This window comes from Cupressus sempervirens, chromosome 3 (assembly GCF_028749045.1).
Source record: "Cupressus sempervirens isolate cs-2001-9-10 chromosome 3, ASM2874904v1, whole genome shotgun sequence".
Classification (NCBI taxonomy): Eukaryota; Viridiplantae; Streptophyta; class Pinopsida; order Cupressales; family Cupressaceae; genus Cupressus; species Cupressus sempervirens.
Genome location: NC_143120.1, coordinates 1,043,392,766 through 1,043,416,108, shown reverse-complemented (window position 1 = coordinate 1,043,416,108; position 23,343 = coordinate 1,043,392,766). Strand labels below are relative to the sequence as shown.

At 39.3% G+C, this 23,343-nt stretch overlaps 1 protein-coding gene across 1 annotated transcript in view; it reads left to right on the top strand.

The window, feature by feature from the left end:
- Positions 1–23,343, top strand: part of LOC149570303 (polyadenylate-binding protein RBP45-like) — an 85,898-nt gene that overhangs the window by 27,880 nt on the left and 34,675 nt on the right. The window contains exons 3-6 of the mRNA XM_089822929.1: positions 17,669–17,745; positions 17,829–17,959; positions 18,259–18,355; positions 18,466–18,636. Of these exons, the coding sequence (XP_089679055.1) occupies positions 17,669–17,745; positions 17,829–17,959; positions 18,259–18,355; positions 18,466–18,636 (476 nt within the window). The remainder of the gene's footprint in view (positions 1–17,668; positions 17,746–17,828; positions 17,960–18,258; positions 18,356–18,465; positions 18,637–23,343) is intronic.

The window sequence follows — 23,343 nt, the reverse complement described above, 5'->3', positions numbered from 1 at the left end:
TTTCAATTTCTTGGTTTCTGATAGCAGTTTGGGAGTTGAGTAGGCCTCTTGGTGGTAACACTTTAGTGTTTTGTGCATTCTAAGTTGCTCCCATAGGGTTTGGAGAAGATTACTATTTTTAGTTAGTGTGCTATTTTTGGCTTTGGGTATCTTTACTCATGCTTTAGTTATGTTTCAGTGCAATTGATTTCCATTTCTCCTGTGTTGGCAATTCTTCCGTAAGGTGATTGGTATTATTTTAATATCTACACTGTCATTTTTTTATTAATTTTAGTGTTTAAATATTAAATTATTATGTGTTGTCCCCCCGAGTTGGATGCCCAAGTGCTATGGGGGACTTTAGTGTTTTCACTTCAAATGCAAAGTAGGCCTTTTCAAGGTAAAATAAGATGTTTGAATTTTAAAATGCCTCATTTCCCTCCAAACTCTACAAATTAGAGGTCTTGGCTCTCATTTCATTCATTTGGAGTTTGCACACTTAAGGAGATGCTGGTCAAATGAATTGAGTTATTCCTAGAGTTGTTTAGGAAAATACCCTCCTTAATCTTGCTTGTTTCAATTGTGGAAAATCCACCCTGGCTGGTCTGTGTTTTCACATAGGAAACACAGGATTTGCTATTTTTTTGGTTTTGGGATTACACAAAAATGAAGGTCCTGAAGGTATTTTGAATGCAAGCTTTGGTTTTTCTCCCTTGGAGTGATTGCAAAAGATTTTCGGCAGTTTTGGAGTGGGTTTCAAGCTGACTGTGGGGTTTCTAGGCTGAGCCGTACACTTTTCTATGCTGGGTCAAACCTCATCTTCTTGCTTGCTGTGTTGAATGCAGTGAAGTCATGGGAATGGGTATTTTTGCCAAGTCATACTCACCCTAGGTGACCCTTTGGAATGTTTTTTCTTCATGAGTTTTCAGCTTGTGTTAATTTACTAGAGCAGGCCACTCAATCGGGTAGGCAGTACAGGTGAAAGTGGGGTCGTTTGGATCTGTATCAGAGTTTTCACAGGTATTCTGGGGTGGGAGACTCTTTTAAAATGGATGTCATAATTGATGAAAGTGACAACAATGAGCAGAGGTCTGTTTGAAGGGCAAAAATTGGAGATTACAATTTTTAAGCAAAATTGCCTCTGTATCTAGCACCCAGCTTGCTGTTGCAAAGTTTGTGAGCATGTTTGGGACCTGAGGATGAGATGTTATGTGTCATAAGTGCTGATTAATCTGGGGAGAATAGGAGTGTTGAGAGTTCTTTGGAGGCTTTCATAACCCTATTGCTACTCTTGGTTGACTTGCCAATTGCTAAGGAATGAAGATTTTATGAGCTGCTGGCTGTCTTCAAACTGAGCATGCTGTTACAGGTCTGAAATGGTTTAATATTGCTTCATTTTATTTTATTTCGGTGGTTTGCAGTTTGAACTGTTGGTTTGTTTGTGTCCATACTTCATATTGTAATGCTTGTTTGCAAAATCGAAAACTTAATAGTATTGTAACAGGAAAATGATTAATTTATCAAACATTGAAAGATTCTGTAGTAATCCAAGCCAGAAGAGCACTAGTATGACTAAAACTCACAGCGCCATTCAAAAATGCTTAAAACCTTGTTCTCGATTCATCTATTGGGTTGGCTTGTGGGAACAATCAGTTGGCAATGCCATACATTTATATTCAGTCCTGAACTGCAGACATATTACTTCATACAAACAATACACAAATTAAATACATTGGAACCTGGAGTTTCTGTAGGAGAGTTGACTGTCCATGCACTCATGGCTGGCTTATTCTTCAATGGAAATGGAAGATTGAGGGCCCCGTACTGAATCCACCACTGTAACTACAACTGCTGTCGGACTTAGCACGCCAAACTCCCGATATGACACCCGCGGCATCTCAGAATCCCTAAGAAAATCACAAAAGACATACTCCTCCCTTGCCGCATGAGGAAAAGGGGCTACCCGACACCTGGGACTACCATTTACTGATGCTCTGCTGGTTCGATGATACGCTGACCAGATGACCTTCCAAACGTCTGATAGTGGCTGTGACATCTTCCCCACATATCTCAGACCTGTCCTTCAAACTTCCAGCTAATAACAGAACTCCCACCGCTGTATATTTGTGAGACAGCCTGATTCTTGGGAGCACATCCAACATAAACAAAGTGTCACCACTTCAAACTCCACGTCAACTGAATGAAATCTCCAAAGAGCAGCTGGGGCAGTCCAACTCCTGAGTACTGCCTTAAGGGGTTTTGTCCTCAAAGCAATCAGTCACATTTGAGCAACCAATTTCAACTTTCAATATGTTGATATATTTCATGGTGCCAATCCCAAGGAAGCTTATTGCTTTTATAACTTCAATACAAGGGGAAGCACAAACAACTAGGCAATGTGGGATAAAAGCTGTATTCGTCTTTTAGTCACTTAAGTTACTTCTGTTATAAAAATGACTTTTAAGTCATAAAGTAACTTTATAAATCCACTTTATAAAATAAAGTGACTTAACTATAGAAAAACTCCTTAAACTTTAATATTTCTCCAAACAAAACCAAATAAATTCCTGTGACTAGCTGGCATCCTCTAGATTAATGTTGTTAGCCTATCTGGATGGAAAGATAGACGAACAAGGCGCTAGAAAGGCCTAGCACGGAGAAGGGGACATTATAGTCCTCCCTTTCTAGGATTGCTTGCCCTCAAGCAATCTCAGTGCCAGATGCTGCAGGATTGATTCGCCCTCCCAAGTGGCATCCTCATATGGTAGATCTTTCCAGCAAACTAAATATTCCCTGATGGATCTGTTACACAACTTCCTCTCTCTGATCTCAATCACCTCGACTGGAACCAAAACCAGTTTCCCTTCCACATCAAGTGGAGGCAATCCAATGGAAGGCACTACATTTTGACCAATCACCTTTTTGAGGCAAGACACGTGAAAAACATTATGGATCCTGCTGTCCCCTGGCATTTCCAGCTCATAACCAACCTCATCAACCCTCCTGGTAATGCGATAGGGACCATAAAATCTAGGTTGAAGCTTTTTGGATCCACTCTTCTTCAAGGAGCTCTGCTTGTAAGGTTGGAGGCGAAGATAAACCATGTCACCTAACTCAAAACTCCGCTTTGTCCGGTGGCGATCAGTGTACACCTTCTGCTGATTTTGAGCTTGTAGGATGTTCTCCCGAAGAGATCTAAGAATGTCCTACTGGTCTTGTATCCAATCTCCAGCTAGCGGTGCTCTGCTGTTCTGCAAGGCCAGATCTATTAATGATAGTGGCTCGCTGCCATAGAGAGCTCGAAATGGTGTTATGTGGTAGGAGTTGTAGCAATACTCCCCTAAATACAACCATTTAACCCAGGCTCGTTGTTGCTCCACTACATAGTTCCGGAGATTACCCTTTACCCATTTATTTACTATCTATAATGTTCTTTTTTTTTTGGAACGTTAGAAATAATGAAGTCTTATTTTATGCAACATTAAATTGACTCTGAGACATAGGCTCAAAATATTAAAAAGTTTGACTTAATGTTATATAAATGACAAAGGGGAAAGGAGGAACAAGATGAAATGCCTTAGGGAAGTTGGAGAGCCACAAAGGAGTAAGACAAAAACCAGAGAGAAGTTGAAGAGTCTTGGTTTGCATATTAAAAGGGGAAAGAGGTTCATTGTTGGGTATGCTTGATTTTATTATTCAATTCATTTTCCTCTCTTGTGACAGTCTCATAGAGCTTCAACTTTTAGCTAGTTGGAGGATGTAGCCCCTCGTGCTAGTAGACAGTGGACGTAACCCCATTGTCCCGAGAAACATCATTTTAGGTGTTTCAGTCACACTTACAGGTTCTCTTGTTTTCCAATCTGACTGTAAAATCTGTGTATAAGATTGGATTGTGGTTAGATGGTTATTGTATTGCTGTTGTATAATACAATAACGTTTTAGTTGCTGGTTGTAATTTTGCTGCTGTATAAGGCAATAATGTTGTTTAAGGAATTATAATAGTTTGCTGGTTTCATCTCATTAGTTTGTAATTCATGGTTATATGTTCGACATCTTGAATATCATTTTGGAAATAACAAATTGTTGTCTTGTGGAGAACCGTTGGTTTTATTGTTGTCTTGTATTGCATGTTCTTGTAATTGAATCCGAATATTATATCCCTAAAGAGACTGGATAAGTGCCGGTTGGTATCTCTACTTTTTACGATTGTGCTGGAAATTATCTGCAAAGTTTTATTGCTGATTATATCAGGAAAAGAGAAATCAGTAAATATTCTATTCGGGATATTACAGTGGTATCAGAGTGTCGAACTTGCCAACCTATGAGGTCAAGAAATAAATATAGGAATCCAAGTTTGGTAAAATTTCATCAAACAAATAAACATGTAAATAGCTGGTTGTTTCAGGACTCTATACTCATTGTTTGAGGAGATCTTCAATATAGAGACCCTCAGTGTCGGAAGGAAGCAAGGGTTTACTGTTTGAAAAGAGTTGCAGTGTAGAGTTAAGATAGAAGAGGTATGTTAGAAGAAAGATGATGCAAGGCAGAATATGAACAATATTGAAAAAAAATGGCAAGTGGGCTGCAATACTGAACTGTTTTGGGTATGTTCGAATGTCATATGAAGAGTCTCCTAGGACACTGACATGATATGTAGGGAAATGACAATGAGTTAGTAGCATTTCCTTTTAGAGCTAGGAGTTCTTAATATGAAACAGAAAATACAAAGGTAAACATGCAAGAGACTGAAATCACACAATGATACCAAACAGAGTGTTTTACGTAGGTGATAACAATGAGTAGGAGGTATGCAAGCTAGGTCTAACATAGGTGAATATGAATGTTGAAGTTTTCGGTCAAAATCTTAGGCACATGTTTGTAGAGAAGAAAATCAAAGGACATTCGCAGACTAGATTTACGGGGAGTGAAAATGCTATGTCGAGCATCGAAAACTTGGACGTTAAGTGCTAGGTGCGGGTTTGAAGATTTTGCTTGATAGAAATCCTTCAATAGTGGGAGCTGTTACAAGAACCTTCAAATGTTCTTTTACCGAGTAATAGATTGTGCAGGTGAGTGAAGTTGGTTGTGGGAGGATTGGGCAATTGGTGTGCGCACGAACCAATTCAAGTAGTCATTGCACCTTCTAGCTATCAACAGAGTCTTTTAGGATCACACAACGGGAAAGCGAACAAATTGTACATACACGGGACTAATGCGAATGGTTCTCGGAGACAAATAAACATTTATTTTCTACAGTGAAAGAGTTCCGAAGACACAAGTATTGAGGATTGAGCAAGAATTGAAACTTTCTTTACGAGTAACGCTCATAAGGTGACCATGTCAGGGGAGGGCGAGAATTTATTTTCATACTCCTGTCGCATATCGGGGAATTTTCGACATCAAGGTCGATCATGCCGTTTCCAGAAAGTATGAATGTTTAATGTTGTGTGAAGATGTTGGAATGGACATATATTTTAATTCCGAAGTGCAATAACGACAAAACAAAGATGAGGACGGTAAAAGTATGACACCAAATAGTAACGTGTCTTAACTGGGACATAATTGACAGTGGTGAGAACTATTAATGGCATAGTTGGTAGCGGGATAAGTGGGAGTCTGAGTTCGAACTAGTCACATCACCTACACCAGCATCCCAGTGCCAAGCATGCGGCAGGAGCAGAAACAATTAACGGTATAATCTCTCATGTTGCGGGTCGACTGTAGTCAGGCATCCACGGTTAAGATAAATAACTTTAGTTGCGGAAGACACGTCAACACGCTTGCCGTTAAGTAATTGCGGAAAGCAATTTTTTGAATGGTATTCGTGGTTGGGATAAGTTGCTTACAAGGGAAGAACATCAGGCTGGAATTCTTGGAGGTGGCCAAAACACTCCCAATAACATTTGTGAGATTGTGGAAATTCTATGTAGTAATATTATTGAGCAAGCGTTAGAATACTGTCATGCATTAGTCAATCATGCACATACGGAGGAAGTGGAAGTTTTTGGCAATGTGCTGGCAAGTCTAGGAGATATTTATACTGGTCTTTCAGTTCTTGAAGCTTCTATTAACCACAAGGCTTGAGCTTCCAAGGTTTTATCATCGAACACAACATTTGAGAAAGAGATATCTTTGAATGAGACTGATTGGAAATACAACCGCAAAATACAATATAATTGAAGAAATGCTAACATTTGCAGTTACCTAGTTACATGTAGCCGTTGGAGATTGAAAAGAGTCAAGTACCAGTTTAGAAGCAAGACGGTTCGACATTTTCCTTTTAGAAGTTTACACCTCACCAACAACAGAAAATTCTTCAGTTCTTGTCAGCGCTTAATTTGTGGGGGTTTTTGCCTAAGCCATCATTACAACTGGGTGATAGTCGATTTGGAAGGTTTGATGAATTTTGGAAGACTCTTGAAAACACATTCCTGGAGATGTATTAAAGCTGACCACAGTCCTCTTCTGGCTAAGATGTTTTCGGAGAAGTGTTATTCTGTGTAATCTGGATCTGATAACTACCCAACTTTGGATATAATCAGTATTCAAAATTCATGAAGTCATTTTGGGTGATCAGTGAGTATTGGGATATTTCAGGTTGCCATTTTTTAGCCAGTGTTATCAGTTTGATTTTGGCCTTGCAACAGGGCAAGTTGTGTTAGTTTGGAAGTAGATTGTACAGTGGAGGAAAATATGACATGTGACGTCTATTAAAGAAGTTGCAAAATCTCCAGTTGTGATAGAGAACTATGGGTTGATTATACCAGGAAATGGCATAATTTCTCATTGAGTTCAAATCCTTTATCAAAGCTCAAGGTTCACAAATTCTTACTGGAGTAATCCATAGGTTGTTGAGTTAAAAGTGACAAAATATATGGTTGATCTCATGAATTTCTTGAAAAGTAAGAACCAACTAATACACTCCAAATCTTTATATGACCAATTTGATATAGTTGGGACATCTTCCAAAGAAGGATATCTAATTACAAGGATTAGGAAAGGTACTATGAAGCTACAAGAGTAGTCAACCCAAAATTTTGATATAAGAGCAGAGATATTCGACATATACAAAGAATACAAAAAACTCCCTAACCGAATTCAGAATGATCTATCATTCAGTGATTATATGGATTTTTATCTCGAGCAGCAAAATAGGACCGATATGGCAAAAAGAATGTATTTGGAGTTGGTCCAGGATCTCTTTGAACACAAACATCATATAGGGGTTTACAAAGAATTTTCGATAGACCAGAATTATCATTTGGATGACCTTGAAATAGAAGAGCAGACAACTACCAGAGATGGGTAGCCTTCTCGCAATCACGGAGAAGATCTTACACGAGGTACAAGTTTCTTCGTTGGTGACTTGGAGGTGAGTTTTGTCAAGTAGAATAATGAAGAAGATTGCAGTCGAGGACCTTGGCATCATGAACCATATATTCATGCTACTTAGAACATGAATTTAGAGGAACAACCTAGGATGACACTGCAAGACAATGAATAGTTTTAGCGGGGAGATAATGAAACACATATCTTAAAGAATCAACTGAAGGTTAGTAAAGACATGGTCGTGGCATCCTTGGTGCAGTATGATAGTACCCACGAGTTGGTTGAGGAACTCTACAAGAAGGTCCCAAGGGAAGGGGAAGGTGAGAAGCATGTGGCCGATTTACAGAAGGTCAAAACTATCCTCGAGTCTATGAAATCAGATTATTTATATCTGCTGTCCGACAGGGATTACATTCTCAGGGTTGTTGAGATTTATGCAGCACAGTCAAATAAGGAAATGGATGAGATTGAGGATCTTAACAGGACGCTTAAGTATGTTCGGGAGGCACTGAGTGAAACTCAATTTTCTCTTCAGAGAACAAAAAATCAAATCAAGCTCATGGAACACTCTCGAGAACATGATGACAGAATGAGGCAAGAGTTCTTCCAGGAAGTCATTGACGAACTTGAGAGCATTCAACAGATGTATGCCTTGGATCATTGCCCCAAACAGTTAAGTAGCAAAACTTCAGAACATTATCAGCTTGTTGACAACCCTTTGTTTGAAGTTGTTGCTGATTGGACGTTCGACAATCCTCTTTTTGTGTTAAATGAGGGATAATCTCTTGTTTTCCACGAAGAGGAAGAGTTTGATTTCAGACTTTGGGATCTTGGCATCATTTTATCAGCCCCAACATATTTTTTGATTTCACCCCATTTAGGAGTTGGGTGAATTTCCTTCATCAGCCGCTAAATAGTTCTCGGTGGAGCATTTATGTGAGGTTTGTGGGTAGATTCTCAACATCCTTCATATTCGTAGCACCTATGCGTTTGGGAATTCTCCAAGTTTATGCCGATAGTATGAATTTTGATGTCCCTGGGATGGTGGTTTCAGTTTTTGAGTAGCTCATTTCTTACATCATCCATTTAGGACAGGTCTTCACATATTGGATTATACATGGACCCTGGATATATTTCTACCTCATCATAGTAGCGAAGTAGCGCAACAGAGTTTGGGATCCAGGTGTTGGCAGATTGTATCTAAGGTTGGATGAGGATTTTATTTTGGTCATGGTGTTGGTCAGTGTTGATTAGTTTACAGGTGCAGGTGCTAAGTTTTTTCAGAGAGTTATATGGGATCCAGGGATCCGGTTGAGAAATAGGTTGCAGAGAGACATTTGGCTTCTCAGTATGGCCGAAATTATTTTTAGTTTGGATTACAGGGCTACTTGCAGACTCGTATGGGATCTCGGTACTAATTGCTTGAGGAGTAGCAATTTTAAGGAGGGGAGATTTGTAATGTTCCTTTTTTTTGGAACATTAGAAATAATGAAGTCTTATTTTATGCAACATTAAATTGACTCTGAGACATAGGGTCAAAATATCAAAAAGGTCGACTTAATGTATATAAAGGACAAAGGGGCAAGGAGGAACAAGACGAATTGCCTTAGGGAAGTTGGAGAGCCACAAGGGAGTAAGACGAAAACTAGAGAGGAGCCGAAGAGTCTTGGTTTGCATATTAAAAGGGGAAAGAGGTTCATTGTTGGGTATGCTTGATTTTATTATTCAATTCATTTTCCTCTCTTGTGAGAGTCTCAGAAAGCTTCAACTTTTAGCTAGTTGGAGGACGTAGCCCCTCATGCTAGCAAATAGTGGACGCAACCCCATTGTCCCGGGAAACATCATTTCGGGTGTTTTAGTCACGCTTACAAATTCTTCTCTTGTTTTCCAATCTGACTGTAAAATCTGTGTATAAGATTGGATTGTGGTTAGATGGTTATTGTATTGCTGTTGTATAATACAATAACGTTTTAGTTGCTGGTTGTTATATTGCTGTTGTATAAGGCAATAACGTTGTTTAAGGAATTATAATAGTTTGCTGGTTTCATTTCATCAGTTTGTAATTCATGGTTATATGTTCGTGTAATAACCCCAATAGGTTATAACTTCTTCAAACACCAAAAATCTTTATATTTCAGTTGTTTGACATTTCGTCAAACACTTTGCAAGCAAGCTCTGATACCACTGTAATAACTCCAATAGGTTATAACTTCTTCAAACACCAAAAATCTTTATATTTCAGTTGTTTGACATTTCGTCAAACACTTTGCAAGAAAGCTCTGATACCACTGTAATAACCCCAATAGGTTATAACTCCTTCAAACACCAAAAATATTTATATTTCAGTTGTTTGACATTTCGTCAAACACTTTGCAAGCAAGCTCTGATACCACTGTAATAACCCTCCTCAAATCTGCCCTCAAAAATGCTGATGAAAGTTCAAGGAATTTCATCAAACAATTCACATGCAAGGGACGTATGACTGATATAGTATTTCAGCTAGCTTCAAATGACTTTTTTACAATTTGCATCAATGAAAATTTTGTGCCAGAAGACTACAATGGACTACACAATGACCTAACATGAGTGTGCTACTAATTTTGACAATATTCAGTGCATATATATGCTCTAAGTATGAGAAATGAACACCTACAGCGAACTAGCATTTTTACAAACAGTTGGTATGCAAACTAACTAGCTGATAAATAATGATATTAAATTGCTTAAATGACACCAACAACTATTATCTTCTTAATTGCAATGAAAATTACAATGCTCATGAAAAATGGCCAAGACTTTGGCATTTGCATGGATTACAAAATGATAATGCTGGTATAATGCACACTTACAGCTGAAACTTATAACACCCTAAAAAACAATATTAATAAAGGAACCTCATTGTAGATGGCTGTAATAATTTTCTTCAATGCTGCCCCTTCTGTTTTGCTTTTTCGAATTGCTTTTTCGGACCGTTTTTTCGGCCTGCTTTTTCGGTTCCACTTTTTCGGACTACTTTTTCGGCCTGCTTTTTTGGTTCCGCTTTTTCGGGCTGCTTTTTCGTATCTGCTTTTTTCAGACTGCTACCCTATTGAATCTCAAGACCATATCTTTCAATGGCGTCAAGATTTTCAGCTTGAAGGGATTTCGTCCTTCAAACTATTGAGACATGATCTCTAGAAAATTTTCCAATTTCTTTGATTTTCCCAAGCATGCTTAAAAGAAGCTCTTCCATTTCTTTTATAGTGTTCTCACAAGAGCTTCATCCTCCGTTTTCTCAATGTGGGATAAAACATAACTCCCTTTATGTAACTTATGTCTCCAATGTGTTATAAAATAAAGGGGACTTTTAATTTAAATATTTCCCACAAACTATAGTCTATGCATGAATAAAGTTAAATATTTAAATTTAACTTTATAAAATAGCTTTATCAATGCATAATAAATCTTATCAATGATAAACAAGTCTTCTTGTCGATTTTAAACAATTACCATCGACATACCACTGCCACTGGATGTCCGACCATATCCAAGATGACTTACTATAAATAGTAAGTATGCCCAAAGTTGCCTCAAAACCCCTTAGAAAGCACTGCAACTGAAACTATCTAGGCCAAATGGCCTCTAAGTCCCTTTAATGTCCTGGTTAGCCTACGGGACCATGGGGAAATAGGCTAACGACAACATCATGCTATGAATACTAAAAAAGGGGACATTACAGTCCGCCCTTCCCAAAATTGCTTGTCCCCAAGCAATGGTCGAACAACAACCCAATCAATCCACCTGGATCCCAAATGTAGTCATGAACTATACTACTGTCAGTCAACATAGGCTCCTGCAACAACCTCTGAAAATTAGCCAAGAGGAATCCATAATCAAATTGGCGAATACAACTCACCCAAACTCCAAAGTCAGAAACCCATGAGAAACAAGCTTTAGAAATATCAGAACCCAAGTAGAGTAGATAACCCAAACTGCCAACATAGTAAATACTAAATACCATCAACACATCCCACTAGCCTATACGGAATGTATAATCCAACTCTGCAATAATGGTGAACGCTCCCGAATGAAATTGTACCAAGTATGGAGAATCCACACACTGTACAACTCCTGCAGTCAACACAACTCTGCAGATCACCGGCCACTGTCTCATAACCATAACTCCCCTGCACTGCTGATGGTGAAAAGACATCACAAGATAAACAATAAGAAATGGGACCCAAACCAAATTTGCCTGCCATCAACTCCTCAACACAAGGATCAAATGCTAACTGATGTACATACCCTGCAGTATAATACTGATAAAAAGAACCAACCTCAGTCAACAGCTCATCATGAACAAGTGATACAACCCACTGTGACTGATCACCAGTTAAGTCAGGAGATGTCATAGCCAAAGGCGTAGAATCAATAACAACCGCTGAAGCATCACTCCCAAACTCCTGCTCTAAGTCATGTATTATCAAGCTGTCAACCGCAAAACCTATCGCCATGTCACGCCCATCACAACTCTCATCCCGAGGCGTCAAACCGTCCCATAACTGATGACAAGCAGTAGGAACCAAAGTACATCTCTGTATCATCATCTCATCAACATGGTCATCAAAGGTAAATTGATGAGCATACCTCACAGTGTAATGCTGATAGAATGCGCCAATCTTAGTCAGTGGCTCAAACTGCAATCGATCATTAACCATGTTGGAACTGACTACTACCTCCAAAGACATCACCAAGGGAGTAGTATTACTAGCACGAACCATGCCAACTGTCGGCTCACCAATATCACACATGATCTTTGATACATCTCTAGTCTCCATGCCCTCAGTACTAGAGGCCACCACCATGTCAGGCATACCACAACAATTTGCTGCAACACCCAACTCAATTGATCCTGACTCTAGTGGGAACGAACCCGATATACCAATGTTAGTATCAATGATGGATGCATTCCCATCTCCACTGTCTTTCACAATCTCGACCATGGACATCCTCGGATCACCAAACACCACAGCTTGTGACTGTACAGAATCTGGTAAAGACTATCGTCGCTCTAACTCCACGGTCACCTTAGCCAAATGAAATTGTGACTCTTCGAAAGCCAACTGTGTACTCTCAAGAATGTTAGAAGTCACCTTGAGCTGCTGAGTAAGCTTACTCACCTCATCTTCCTTGACCAATAATGCGTCATATGTTGTACTGCCCCACTCCATAAGATAATCTCTATCGGCTACCAACTGCATATAATTCTGTCTCAGAATCTGAATAGCCTCCCATAAAGAGTGGATCTCTATCAAGGAAAGATAACTGCCTCCCTGCTCATCACTAGTAGGAGAACCCCATCCATAAATTGCTAACAAGTGACGAGCGGCATCAAAATGCTGGCAAGCGATAGCAATGTCTCGCTCACTAACTCTCAGCTGACTAGACACATGATTGTGCTGGCTGGTCAAACTCCTATACTCTACCCCTGGTACACTGTCCAAAGGAGTAACCTCATAATAGCCATCGTCTGTAATACTGCCATCCAAATTTTGCAGTCCAACTGCTGAACTTGTATTATCAAACGGAGTGACTGAAGCATCAACATAAACCTTTGTATCAAAGGAAACTGTTGAGGAGACTAAGTCCTCAAAATTGTCCACATCCCCTTGGGTGTCATCTGTAATAATCAGATCCTGGGACTCTTCTGTAAACTTTGTCATATCTGAGAGATCATCAACCCATTCCAACAAGAATGGTCGACTGGATACATGAACAATGCCCAACAAAGGTGTGTAAAAACTAATTCTAGCATCAAACAAGCTGCTGGCATGGATGAGAACTACACTTGGCAAACTACTAATCAAGTCCATGATGGTGCAACAGATACTACTACCAAAGAATGATAAATATCTCCGGTTAAAACGATCCCAACATCTAATCCATGAACGGAAACCAACTGGCAATTCAAGTAAACTTCTCACCTGAGTAATGTGAACAATACCGACTTCACGAACTTGTCTACAGTCTCTGAATTCAGAGTGTGAATGCTAGATGTACTCATATCATCATCAACATGTGACCCGACTGTAAAAGGAAACTGAGTCCCTGCTATATGCGCTAACTCCCGAACTAAACTCACCTCAAGACAACGCTCGTCCACATGTCTCTCAGAATCCTGGAGAGCCAACTTCATTGCCTCCATGCCTTCCTTGATCTGCTGTAAGTCGTCACAAGAAGAACCTGTTGTGACTTCTTTCCGTCTCTCTTGCAGTTGAATCATCCAAATGTGATTCTCAATCAATCCATGTATCCTATCATGATGAGATAAAGCCGTGACAATATTCTTGTCCCTTGTCTTCAGCTGACTTGCCAAACCAAACAAAGAGCTACTAGCCTCTATCTCATGTGAAGAAGCATCCAACTGTGCCTGGTACTCTTTCTCAGCAAAATCATGAATGCTCACTTTTTGATCAACTGTACTATCCTCAAACATGACAATATCCTCAACTGCAGTAACTTCATCCAGCCCAACTGTACTGGAATCACTATCTGTGTCAATCACGCAATCTGGTGTGTCTGTGATATCACCTTCTGATGCAACTGGCTCAACCTGCACAACATCTTTAACCCCTTCTGCTTGTGAAGATGATGCAGATAAACCATTACCTGAAGATGTGCTAATGTCTCCCTGTATTGAATCAGCATGTCTGTTAAACTCCTCATAGAAGTTTCTGCCTGTCATAGGGAAGGTACGATCCTTAGGCCTATCAAAACGTTCAATCAGTCTCTCCTTAAACTCCACATAGGAGGTAATGAGTGCATGACCCATAGTGACCATACCATGACGCCACCACTCATGTGCTAATCCATCCAGGTGAATTGCTACATACTTAATAGCTTCTTCCTTAGGCATAGGGTTCATTTGAAAATATGTGTCAAGCTTTTGAACCCAAGCTCTTGCTGTAGAGTTCCCCGAGCCATCATAATATGTTAACTGAAGTTTCCCTACTTTCTTCTGTAGCTCATAGCTCTGGTTCCTGTCATGTCCACGTGGCATATGCTTCATCCGCACATCTATATACTCCCTAAGGGTAATTGCAGCTATAAAATCTGGACCTCCGGCTTCCCAATCTCTCCTCAGTTGGTCCTGTATATCAGTGATCTGGGGCTCTGGTACAGGTTGCTCTGGAGCTCTAGGAGGAAATGTTGGAACCATGGGCCTCGAACTCACTGTCCTAGTTTGCTGGGGTGCATGACCGAAATTGTTCCCAACTTGTTTGCCTCCATTATGTGCCCCATCCTGATTATTACCATTCTGATTATTTCCTCCACCCACATTAGCATTCAACCCCATTTGACGAGCCATCATCTGCATCATAAGCTCAAATCTCTGACTCTGTTCCTGTGCTCTTTGCTCTGCTGATCGCTGTCCTTGTGCTAAGGTGTCTAATAACTATAAGAATCTTTCCTTTCCCTGATTTGGACCGGCATTCATTTTGTCAAACATTTTTTTCTCTCTATCTTACTATTCCAAATTCCTAATAAGACCTCTACAGGATGGCAGGAAACTGCTCTGATACCATTGTAATAACCCCAATAGGTTATAACTTCTTCAAACACCAAAAATCTTTATATTTCAGCTGTTTGACATTTCGTCAAACACTTTGCAAGCAAGCTCTGATACCACTGTAAAGACCCCAACATATTATTATTCTTCTTCTAACACCAAAAATCTTTATACTTAAGTTGTTTGACATTTCGTCAAACACTTTGCAAGCAAGCTCTGATACCACTGTAATAACCCTCCTCAAATCTGCTCTCAAAGATGCTGATTGAAGGCTCAAAGAATTTTATCAAACAATTCACATGCAAGAGACATATGACTGATATAGTATTTCAGCTTGCTTTAAATGACTTTTTTCCAATTTGCATCAATGAGAATCTAGTGATAGAAGATTACAATGAACTACACAATGACCTAACATGAGTGTGCTCCTAATTTTGACAATATTCAGTGCATATATTATGATCTAAGCATGAGAAAAGAACACCTACAGCCAACTGACATTTTTGGAAACAGTTGGTATGCAAACTATCTAGCTGATAAATAATGAGATTGAATTGCTTAAATGACACTAGCAACTATTATCTTTTTTATTGCAATCAAATTTCTAATACAATGCTCATGAAATATGGCCAAGACTTTGGCATTTACATGGATTACCAAAATGACAATGCTGGTATAATGCACACTTACAGCTGAAACTTATAATACACTAAAAAAAAAAATACTAACAAGGGCACCTGGTTGTAGATGGCTGTAATAATTTTCCTTCAATGCTGCCCTTTCTGCTTTACTTTTTCAAACTGCTTTTTCGGTTTCGCTTTTTCCGCTTGCTTTTTCGATTCCGCTTTTTCCGCTCGCTTTTTCAGTTCCGCTTTTTCCACTTGCTTTTTCGATTCCGCTTTTTCCGCCTGCTTTTTCGGTTCCGCTTTTTCAGACTGCTTTTTCGTTTCTGCTTTTTCGGATTGCTACCCTATTGAATCTCAAGACCATATCTTTCAATGGCGTCAAGATTTTCAGCTTGAAGGGATTTCGTCCTTCAAACTATTGAGACATAACCTCCAGAAAATTCTCCAATTTCTTTGATATTTCCAACCATGCTAAAAAGAAGCTCTTCCATTTCTTTTATAGTGTCCTCACAAGAGCTCCATCTTTCGTTTTCTCAATGTGGGATAAAAGATAACTCCCTTTATGTAACTTATGTCTTCAATGTGTTATAAAATAAAAGGGACTCTTTTAATTTAAATATTTCCCACAAACTATAGTCTATGCATTAATAAAGTTAAATATTTAAATTTAACTTTATAAAATAGCTTTATCAATGTATAACAAATCTTATCAATGATAAACAAGTCTTCTTGTCGATTTTAAACAATTACCATCGACATACCGTTGCCACTGGATGTCCGCCCATGTCCAAGATGACTCACTATAAATAGTAAGTATGCCCAAAGTTGCCTCAAAACCCCTTAGAAAGACCTGCAACTGAAACTATCTAGGCCAAATGGCCTCTAAGCCTCTTTAATGTCCTGGTTAGCCTACGGGATCGTGGGGAAATAGGCTAACGACAACATCATGCTATGAATGCTAAAAAGGGGACATTACAGATCGACATCTTGAATGTTATTTTGGAAATAACGAATTGTTGTCTTGTGGAGAACCGTTGGTTTTATTCTTGTCTCGTATTGCATGTTCTTGTAATTGAATCCGAATATTATATTCTTAAAGAGATTGGATAAGTGCCGGTTGGTATCTATACTGTTTACGATTGTGCTGGAAATTATCTATAAAGTTTTATTGCTGATTATATCAGGAAAAGAGAAATCAGTAAATATCCTATTCGGGATATTACATTATATCAGGAAAAGAGAAATCGGTAAATATCCTATTCGGAATATTACACTATCTCAGTCTGCCCGTCTGTTTGTGGGTGGTAATTCATGTTGGGTGTCAATTCCGTACATGCCAGTCTAAATAATTCTTGCCATAAAGTGCTGAGAAATTTGCTATCCCTGTTGCTCACCATGGTCCAAGGTAGACCATGAAGATCTCTCGAAAAAACAACTCAAATAAAAACAATGTGGGCTAAAAGTTGTTTTCGTCTTTTAGTCACTTAAGTTACTTTTGTTATAAAAATGTTTGTAAGGCATAAAGTAACTTTATAGATCCATTTTATAACACAAGGTGACTTAACTATAGAAAAGCTCGTTAGACTTTAATATTTTCCCAAACAAAACCAAATAAATTCCTATGACTGGCTGACATCCTCTAGAGTAATACCGTTAGCCTATCTAGATGGAAAGATAGACCAACAAGGCGCTAGAAAGGTTTAGCGTGGAGAAGTGGACATTATAGATTCATTACTGAATTTCCTTATCAGAAAACCTTCTATTTGAATTGTTATGTTATCTTTATTTGCAAAGTTTTAAAAATAAATAAAAAATGAGGGGTACAAATTACATTAATCGCCAAGGGACACATCCAATTGGGAAACCTGGAAGGAGATTGTGATATTCCTTGAAATATTGATTAGTGTTGTAGTCCATCCAACAAGCAAAGTATTGGATGCTGTTTCTTCATTGTGATCTTGATTAATCAAGGAATGGGATGGTGTTTTTTTATTGCTACCTTGAATAGTGTCTGAAATTAAAACAGCTGATGCATCTGAAATTGATCCCCTGAAAGACAACAGGAATCTGAACAAATTTCTCTTCTTTATATATATATATATATATATATATATATATATATGTATATGTATATATTCATGGAGTTCGTTTTTGGTAATCAATTTTAATCTGCTTTTTCTTGCAGGTTCCTATCAGACCCCATCATACGGTGCTCCAGCCGGTCAAGGCTACCAATCAGATAATGATCCAAACAATACTACTGTAAGTGGTTGATTTTTATATACAAATTTGTAAGTTATTTTAGTATATATGTTCCTTCGTTGATTCTCAACTGTGCCATGCAGATATTTGTTGGCGGATTAGATCCCAATGCAACAGATGAAGATTTAAGGCAGGTTTTTGGGCAGTTCGGAGAGATTATATATGTGAAAATACCTATGGGAAAGGGATGTGGTTTTGTGCAGTTTACTCTGAGGTTTGGTTCAACACCACGCTTCAAAAATGTGTTATTAACTTATTTTGCTATATGTATTTATATTTTGCATAGAGATTGATATTGCGTGAAAAGCAACTAGCTGTTTATGGGAAATTCATCAGTTTTGAAGCATTGCATCTTATGTAATCTAGAAATTGATAAATTCTGAAGCATAGCATGATATGAAACCTATCTGATGCATTAATTGGCTAGTTGGCAGTTGTCCTTGAAATATATAATAACATACTAATACTTGTCTTATATTTAAGTCTCTAATTTCAGACAACTGATTTCATTAGGTCCTCTGCTGAGCAAGCTTTGCAAAGGTTGCATGGTACAGTTATTGGGCAACAAACTATTCGCCTTTCTTGGGGTCGTTCTCCAGCCAACAAGCAGGCCAGTCTTCTTTTGCTTGACTATTATCATGGTCTTGCTTCTTGTAGATCTGTCTATTAAACAGATACGTGTGCCAGTTCTCTAATGGGTAAATGAATGTCTATCTGCAGCCTGCAAACTGGAGTGGACAACCCCAACCTGATGCAAGCCAATGGAATGGTGGTGGAGCTTTTTATGGTTATGGTCAAGGATATGAGGCATATGGTTATGCTCCTCCTCCACAAGATCCAGCTATGTATGCTTATGGTGCTTATCCTGGTTATGGGACTTATCAGCAACAGGTAAGAAGGCTGAAGCAAGCATTGATATTTTGTGGAAGTAAGAAGACCATAAGTTATTTTTGAATAATTATTTATCATGTTTAACGTGTTTCTAAGTAGCTGGTTCAGGTTTGGTTTATGGATTAGGAAAAATATTGTGGTGGTAAAATTCGTTCACACAATTGTCATAAAAAATCAGAAATATTAATATATACAAATTTGAGCCTAAAAACAGAAATTAAGTGCAGAATGCTAGATAGCATCCTATAATAAACAAAACTACCTTAAAACTTGAAAGTACTACTTTATTAATGTGATCAAATTTCCACAATCCATCATAGTTTTGTGAATCAGTTTCTGGATTAGATTGTGTGACAATTTTTACCATCAACGTTTCGAATCACACTACGTGATCCATCATCAGGATGAGAGAGCAAGAGATGTCAAACAAAATAAGTGGCAGATTTAGCCTAGACTAACCAAATAAAAGAGAACAAGAGTAAGGGAGAGCAGAAACACCGAAGTTGAGCCCAATAATAATAAATATAAAACTAAAAACAAGACAAAAAAAAGAGGGGGAGAAAAGATTCAAACAAAAATGATGACACTCAAGAAGAAGGAACAAGAAGGAAATAAAAATAAGAATACCAAGAGAATAAATAAAAACCTAAAGGAGTTATATAAATAAATAAATATGTATATATTTATCCATGTAAAAAGGAAAACACCTAAAACCTTTAGAACAAAAAATACGCAAGAAATATCTTTGGAATAAATACTTAATATATGTATGCAATACACGTATTACATATAAAAATATATTATAAAAGAGAATCTATATGTGTGTGTGTGTGTGTGTGTGTGTGTGTGTGCGTAATATAAACATATATATTAAACATATAAACATATATATTACATATGAAGATATATGTAATCTATATGTTATATATCTATATATATATAGATATATGTAATGAAAACATATATATTAAACATATCAATATATATATATATATATATATATATATATATATATTGCATATATATAAGAATTTATTATATATATGAGGTATAGACACAAATTAAAACACGTTATATATATATACTAAACTGCTAAACAACTAAACTGAACTACAAATAAATAATATGCCGGGGAAATACACTAAAAAGAATTAAGCATAAACAAGTATATGATAAGCCTCTAACAAGCAAGAATAAGATAAACTAGAACAAGAATGAAATATTTAAGTAAGATATATATATATATAGGAAAGGAGGAAAACAATACAAAATAGAAAGGAAATAAGAAATTAGGAATAAAAACGAAGAGACATAAACGGAAAGGAAGAACAATAAAAGGAGAGCATCAGATAATAGGAAAATAGAAATAAAAATGAAGAGACACAACAGGAAGGAAGAACCAAAAAGGAGAGCAGCCAAGCAGGAGGGAAGGAGGGAGCGGGGAACTAACCCATACAACGAGGGTGTCTATCCGTGGAGAACAACAAGGGAAGCCATGAGGGGTTGAGGGCCCAACCATCATTGCGATTAAGGTTGATGGGGTAGTTGCTGATTTCGATGGCTTCTTTGAGCTTTCTTTTGAAATAGTTGTCCTCATTGGAAATGATTTGCGTATTCTCAAACATATGTGATGTTTGGAAGAGAAAGAGTGTTTAGCTAAAGCTGATTTGTACACCCTATCATGCTTGATGTCCACCACATGCTCTTTGATACGAGTGTTGAAGGAACGACCCGTTTCTCCTATATAGGGTGTGCCACAAGAGCATACCACTTTATAGACCCCTGAGTTGGAAAACATATCTCTGGGGTCTTTGATAGGTGGGACATGATTCCTGATCTTGGAAAGGGGATCTGAAGGCAACACGCAAACCATTTTTAGAAAGGATTTTGGCAATTTTTTGGGAGATGCCTTCCACAAAAGGGAGGGAGGCATGCAAAACGAGAGGGGGGAGAGCCAACGGTTTAGGGTTCGAGGGGGCAAGGTGGATGGACCTAGCTTGCTTGAGGGCTCTAGCAATCTGCCTAGAAGAATAGCCATTAAGCTTGAAGACCTGGCGGAGATGGTTAAGCTCAAGGTGGCGTCTACTTTTCAGCACAGTGATCGTGCCAGTTCAGTGAAGCAGACGTCCACCTCAAGTATCCTGCTGCCTCCCCCTTTGCAGACTAGTCCCGCTCTCTCCTTTGTAGCTGGCGTCACAGTTGAGAAGCTCGGGGCGTCTAACTTGATGCAATCTTCTCCGCCCAATGTCTTGGATCCGCATACTCATGCTAGAATGAAGCATCTAAACTATCATTCTTCTACGTCTTTGGCTTCCCACCCCGGTGACATCCTTGTGGGCTATGATTGGTTGAGCTCCCACACACAGGCTGAGGCTTCCCAACGGCTACCTCCTTCCAACGGCTCCTCTCTGGATACCCCAGGTACGTCATCTACCGCAGTGCACTCCTCTTGTTGCATTTATGGTGAACCTGATGTCTCTAAGGTGGTGGCGGCACCTCGAGCCCCTCTCAGCGTTAAACCTCATCATTTGTCTAGCGTTGATGTGACCCTCACATCTTGTCTTTCCAACCACCCGAATTTTTCTTTGCTAGAGGCAAATCTTGACCACGTGGCTAAGAATCCCCCCAGTGTCTCCGCCAGTACGACTGTTTCTCATTTTGAACCCAGCTCCCCTTGCTTGATGATTAGGACTAGGAAATCGGGGGCCGAGGCTATTCATCCAACCGTGCCCTCTCCTCCCTTAGAGGCTTCGATGCCCGTTCCTCTTAGTTCGTCCACGCTCGAGCCTTGTCCTCCCGTGGGCCACCTCAACCCACCGGTCACTCCCAATTTTGTAACCAATTGGGATTGCAAATTGGTTGTCAACCTTTCCGACGCCACCCTCGACCCCCTCGCTTTTGACTTCTTGAAGCGGGGTCTCAATTTTGCGATGACTCCGCACATCATCCTGCGGGTTGACTTCCTCGTAGAAATTGAGAACGCTATCCGTTCTCTCCCCAATGATGTTGCTGAAGTTATAAGGCAAGATTGTGCAGTCGCCCTCAGACGTGCCAAATCGCCTAGGCACAATATCCCCAAGGCCGAGCTTCTCGCTTTCAAAAGTTTAATGCGGCATAATGACTTAGCAATCATCAAAGCAGACAAGGGCAATGCTACCGTCATTATGAATCGGCAAGACTATGTCTTCAAGATGTTAGGCCTTCTCTCTGACTCGCATAGTTATCAACCCTTATCTCGTAACCCTTGTGGCAAAATCTTGAAAAAAGTCAAAGCGAGTGTCTTGACCTCGTCCTTTGATGATGACATCAAGAAAAGGTTGGTCCCCTCCAAGGAAATCACTCCCCGTATCTATGGGGTTCCAAAAATCCACAAGAGGGACATCCCACTTAGGCCTATTGTTGACACCATAGGCTCCCCTACCTATCCCTTGGCCGCACATCTGGCCAAATTAATCTCCCCATTAGTGGGTAATTCTAACTCCTTTGTTAAAGACTCGACCCACTTCGTCCATTTCATTAAGGACACCCATCTGGATAACAATGATATCCTGGTAAGCTTTGACGTGGTCTCGCTTTTCACCAAGGTTCCTATTCTCAATTCCATTAAGCTTGTGAAGAGCAAGACCAATGCAGAGATTGCTAGTTTGGTTGAGTTGTGCCTTAGATCAGCCTTTTTCTCCTTCCAAGGGGTCATCTACGAACAGGTTGATGGAGTGGCCATGGGCTCCCCTCTCTCCCCTATTATAGCCAACCTTTACATGGAGCATTTTGAAGAGATAGCCCTTCGTTCATTCCCTCTTCAACCTAAGTGGTGGAAAAGATACGTTGATGATACTAATGTTTGTTGGCCTCATGGGTTGGACAAACTAGACGAGTTCCACCAACACATCAACAGCATAACACCTTCTATTGCATTCACCAAGGAGCTCGAGTCTAGCAACCAATTATCATTCCTTGATGTTTTGCTCATCAAGAAGTCGGATGGCTCCCTTGGTCGTCGTGTGTTTAGAAAGGCCACCCATACGGACCTGTACATTCACTCATCCTCCCACCATCATCCTAGCCATAAACTGGGCATTCTTAAGACCTTGGCTTTGAGGGCCCATAGAATTTGTGATGATGATCACTTAAACCTTGAGCTTAACTATCTCCGCTAGGTCTTCAGGCTTAATGGCTATTCTTCTAGGCAGATTGCTAGAGCCCTCAAGCAAGCTAGGTCCATCCACCTTGCCCCCTCGAACCCTAAACCGTTGGCTCTCCCCCCTCTCGTTTTGCATGCCTCCCTCCCTTTTGTGGAAGGCATCTCCCAAAAAATTGCCAAAATCCTTTCTAAAAATGGTTTGCGTGTTGCCTTCAGATCCCTTTCCAAGATCAGGAATCATGTCCCACCTATCAAAGACCCCAGAGATATGTTTTCCAACTCAGGGGTCTATAAAGTGGCATGCTCTTGTGGCACACCCTATATAGGAGAAACGGGTCGTTCCTTCAACACTCGTATCAAAGAGCATGTGGCGGACATCAAGCATGATAGGGTGTACAAATCAGCTTTAGCTGAACACTCTTTCTCTTCCAAACATCACATATGTTTGGAGAATACGCAAATCATTTCCAATGAGGACAACTATTTCAAAAGAAAGCTCAAAGAAGCCATCGAAATCAGCAACCACCCCATCAAACCTTAATCGCGATGATGGTTGGGCCCTCAAC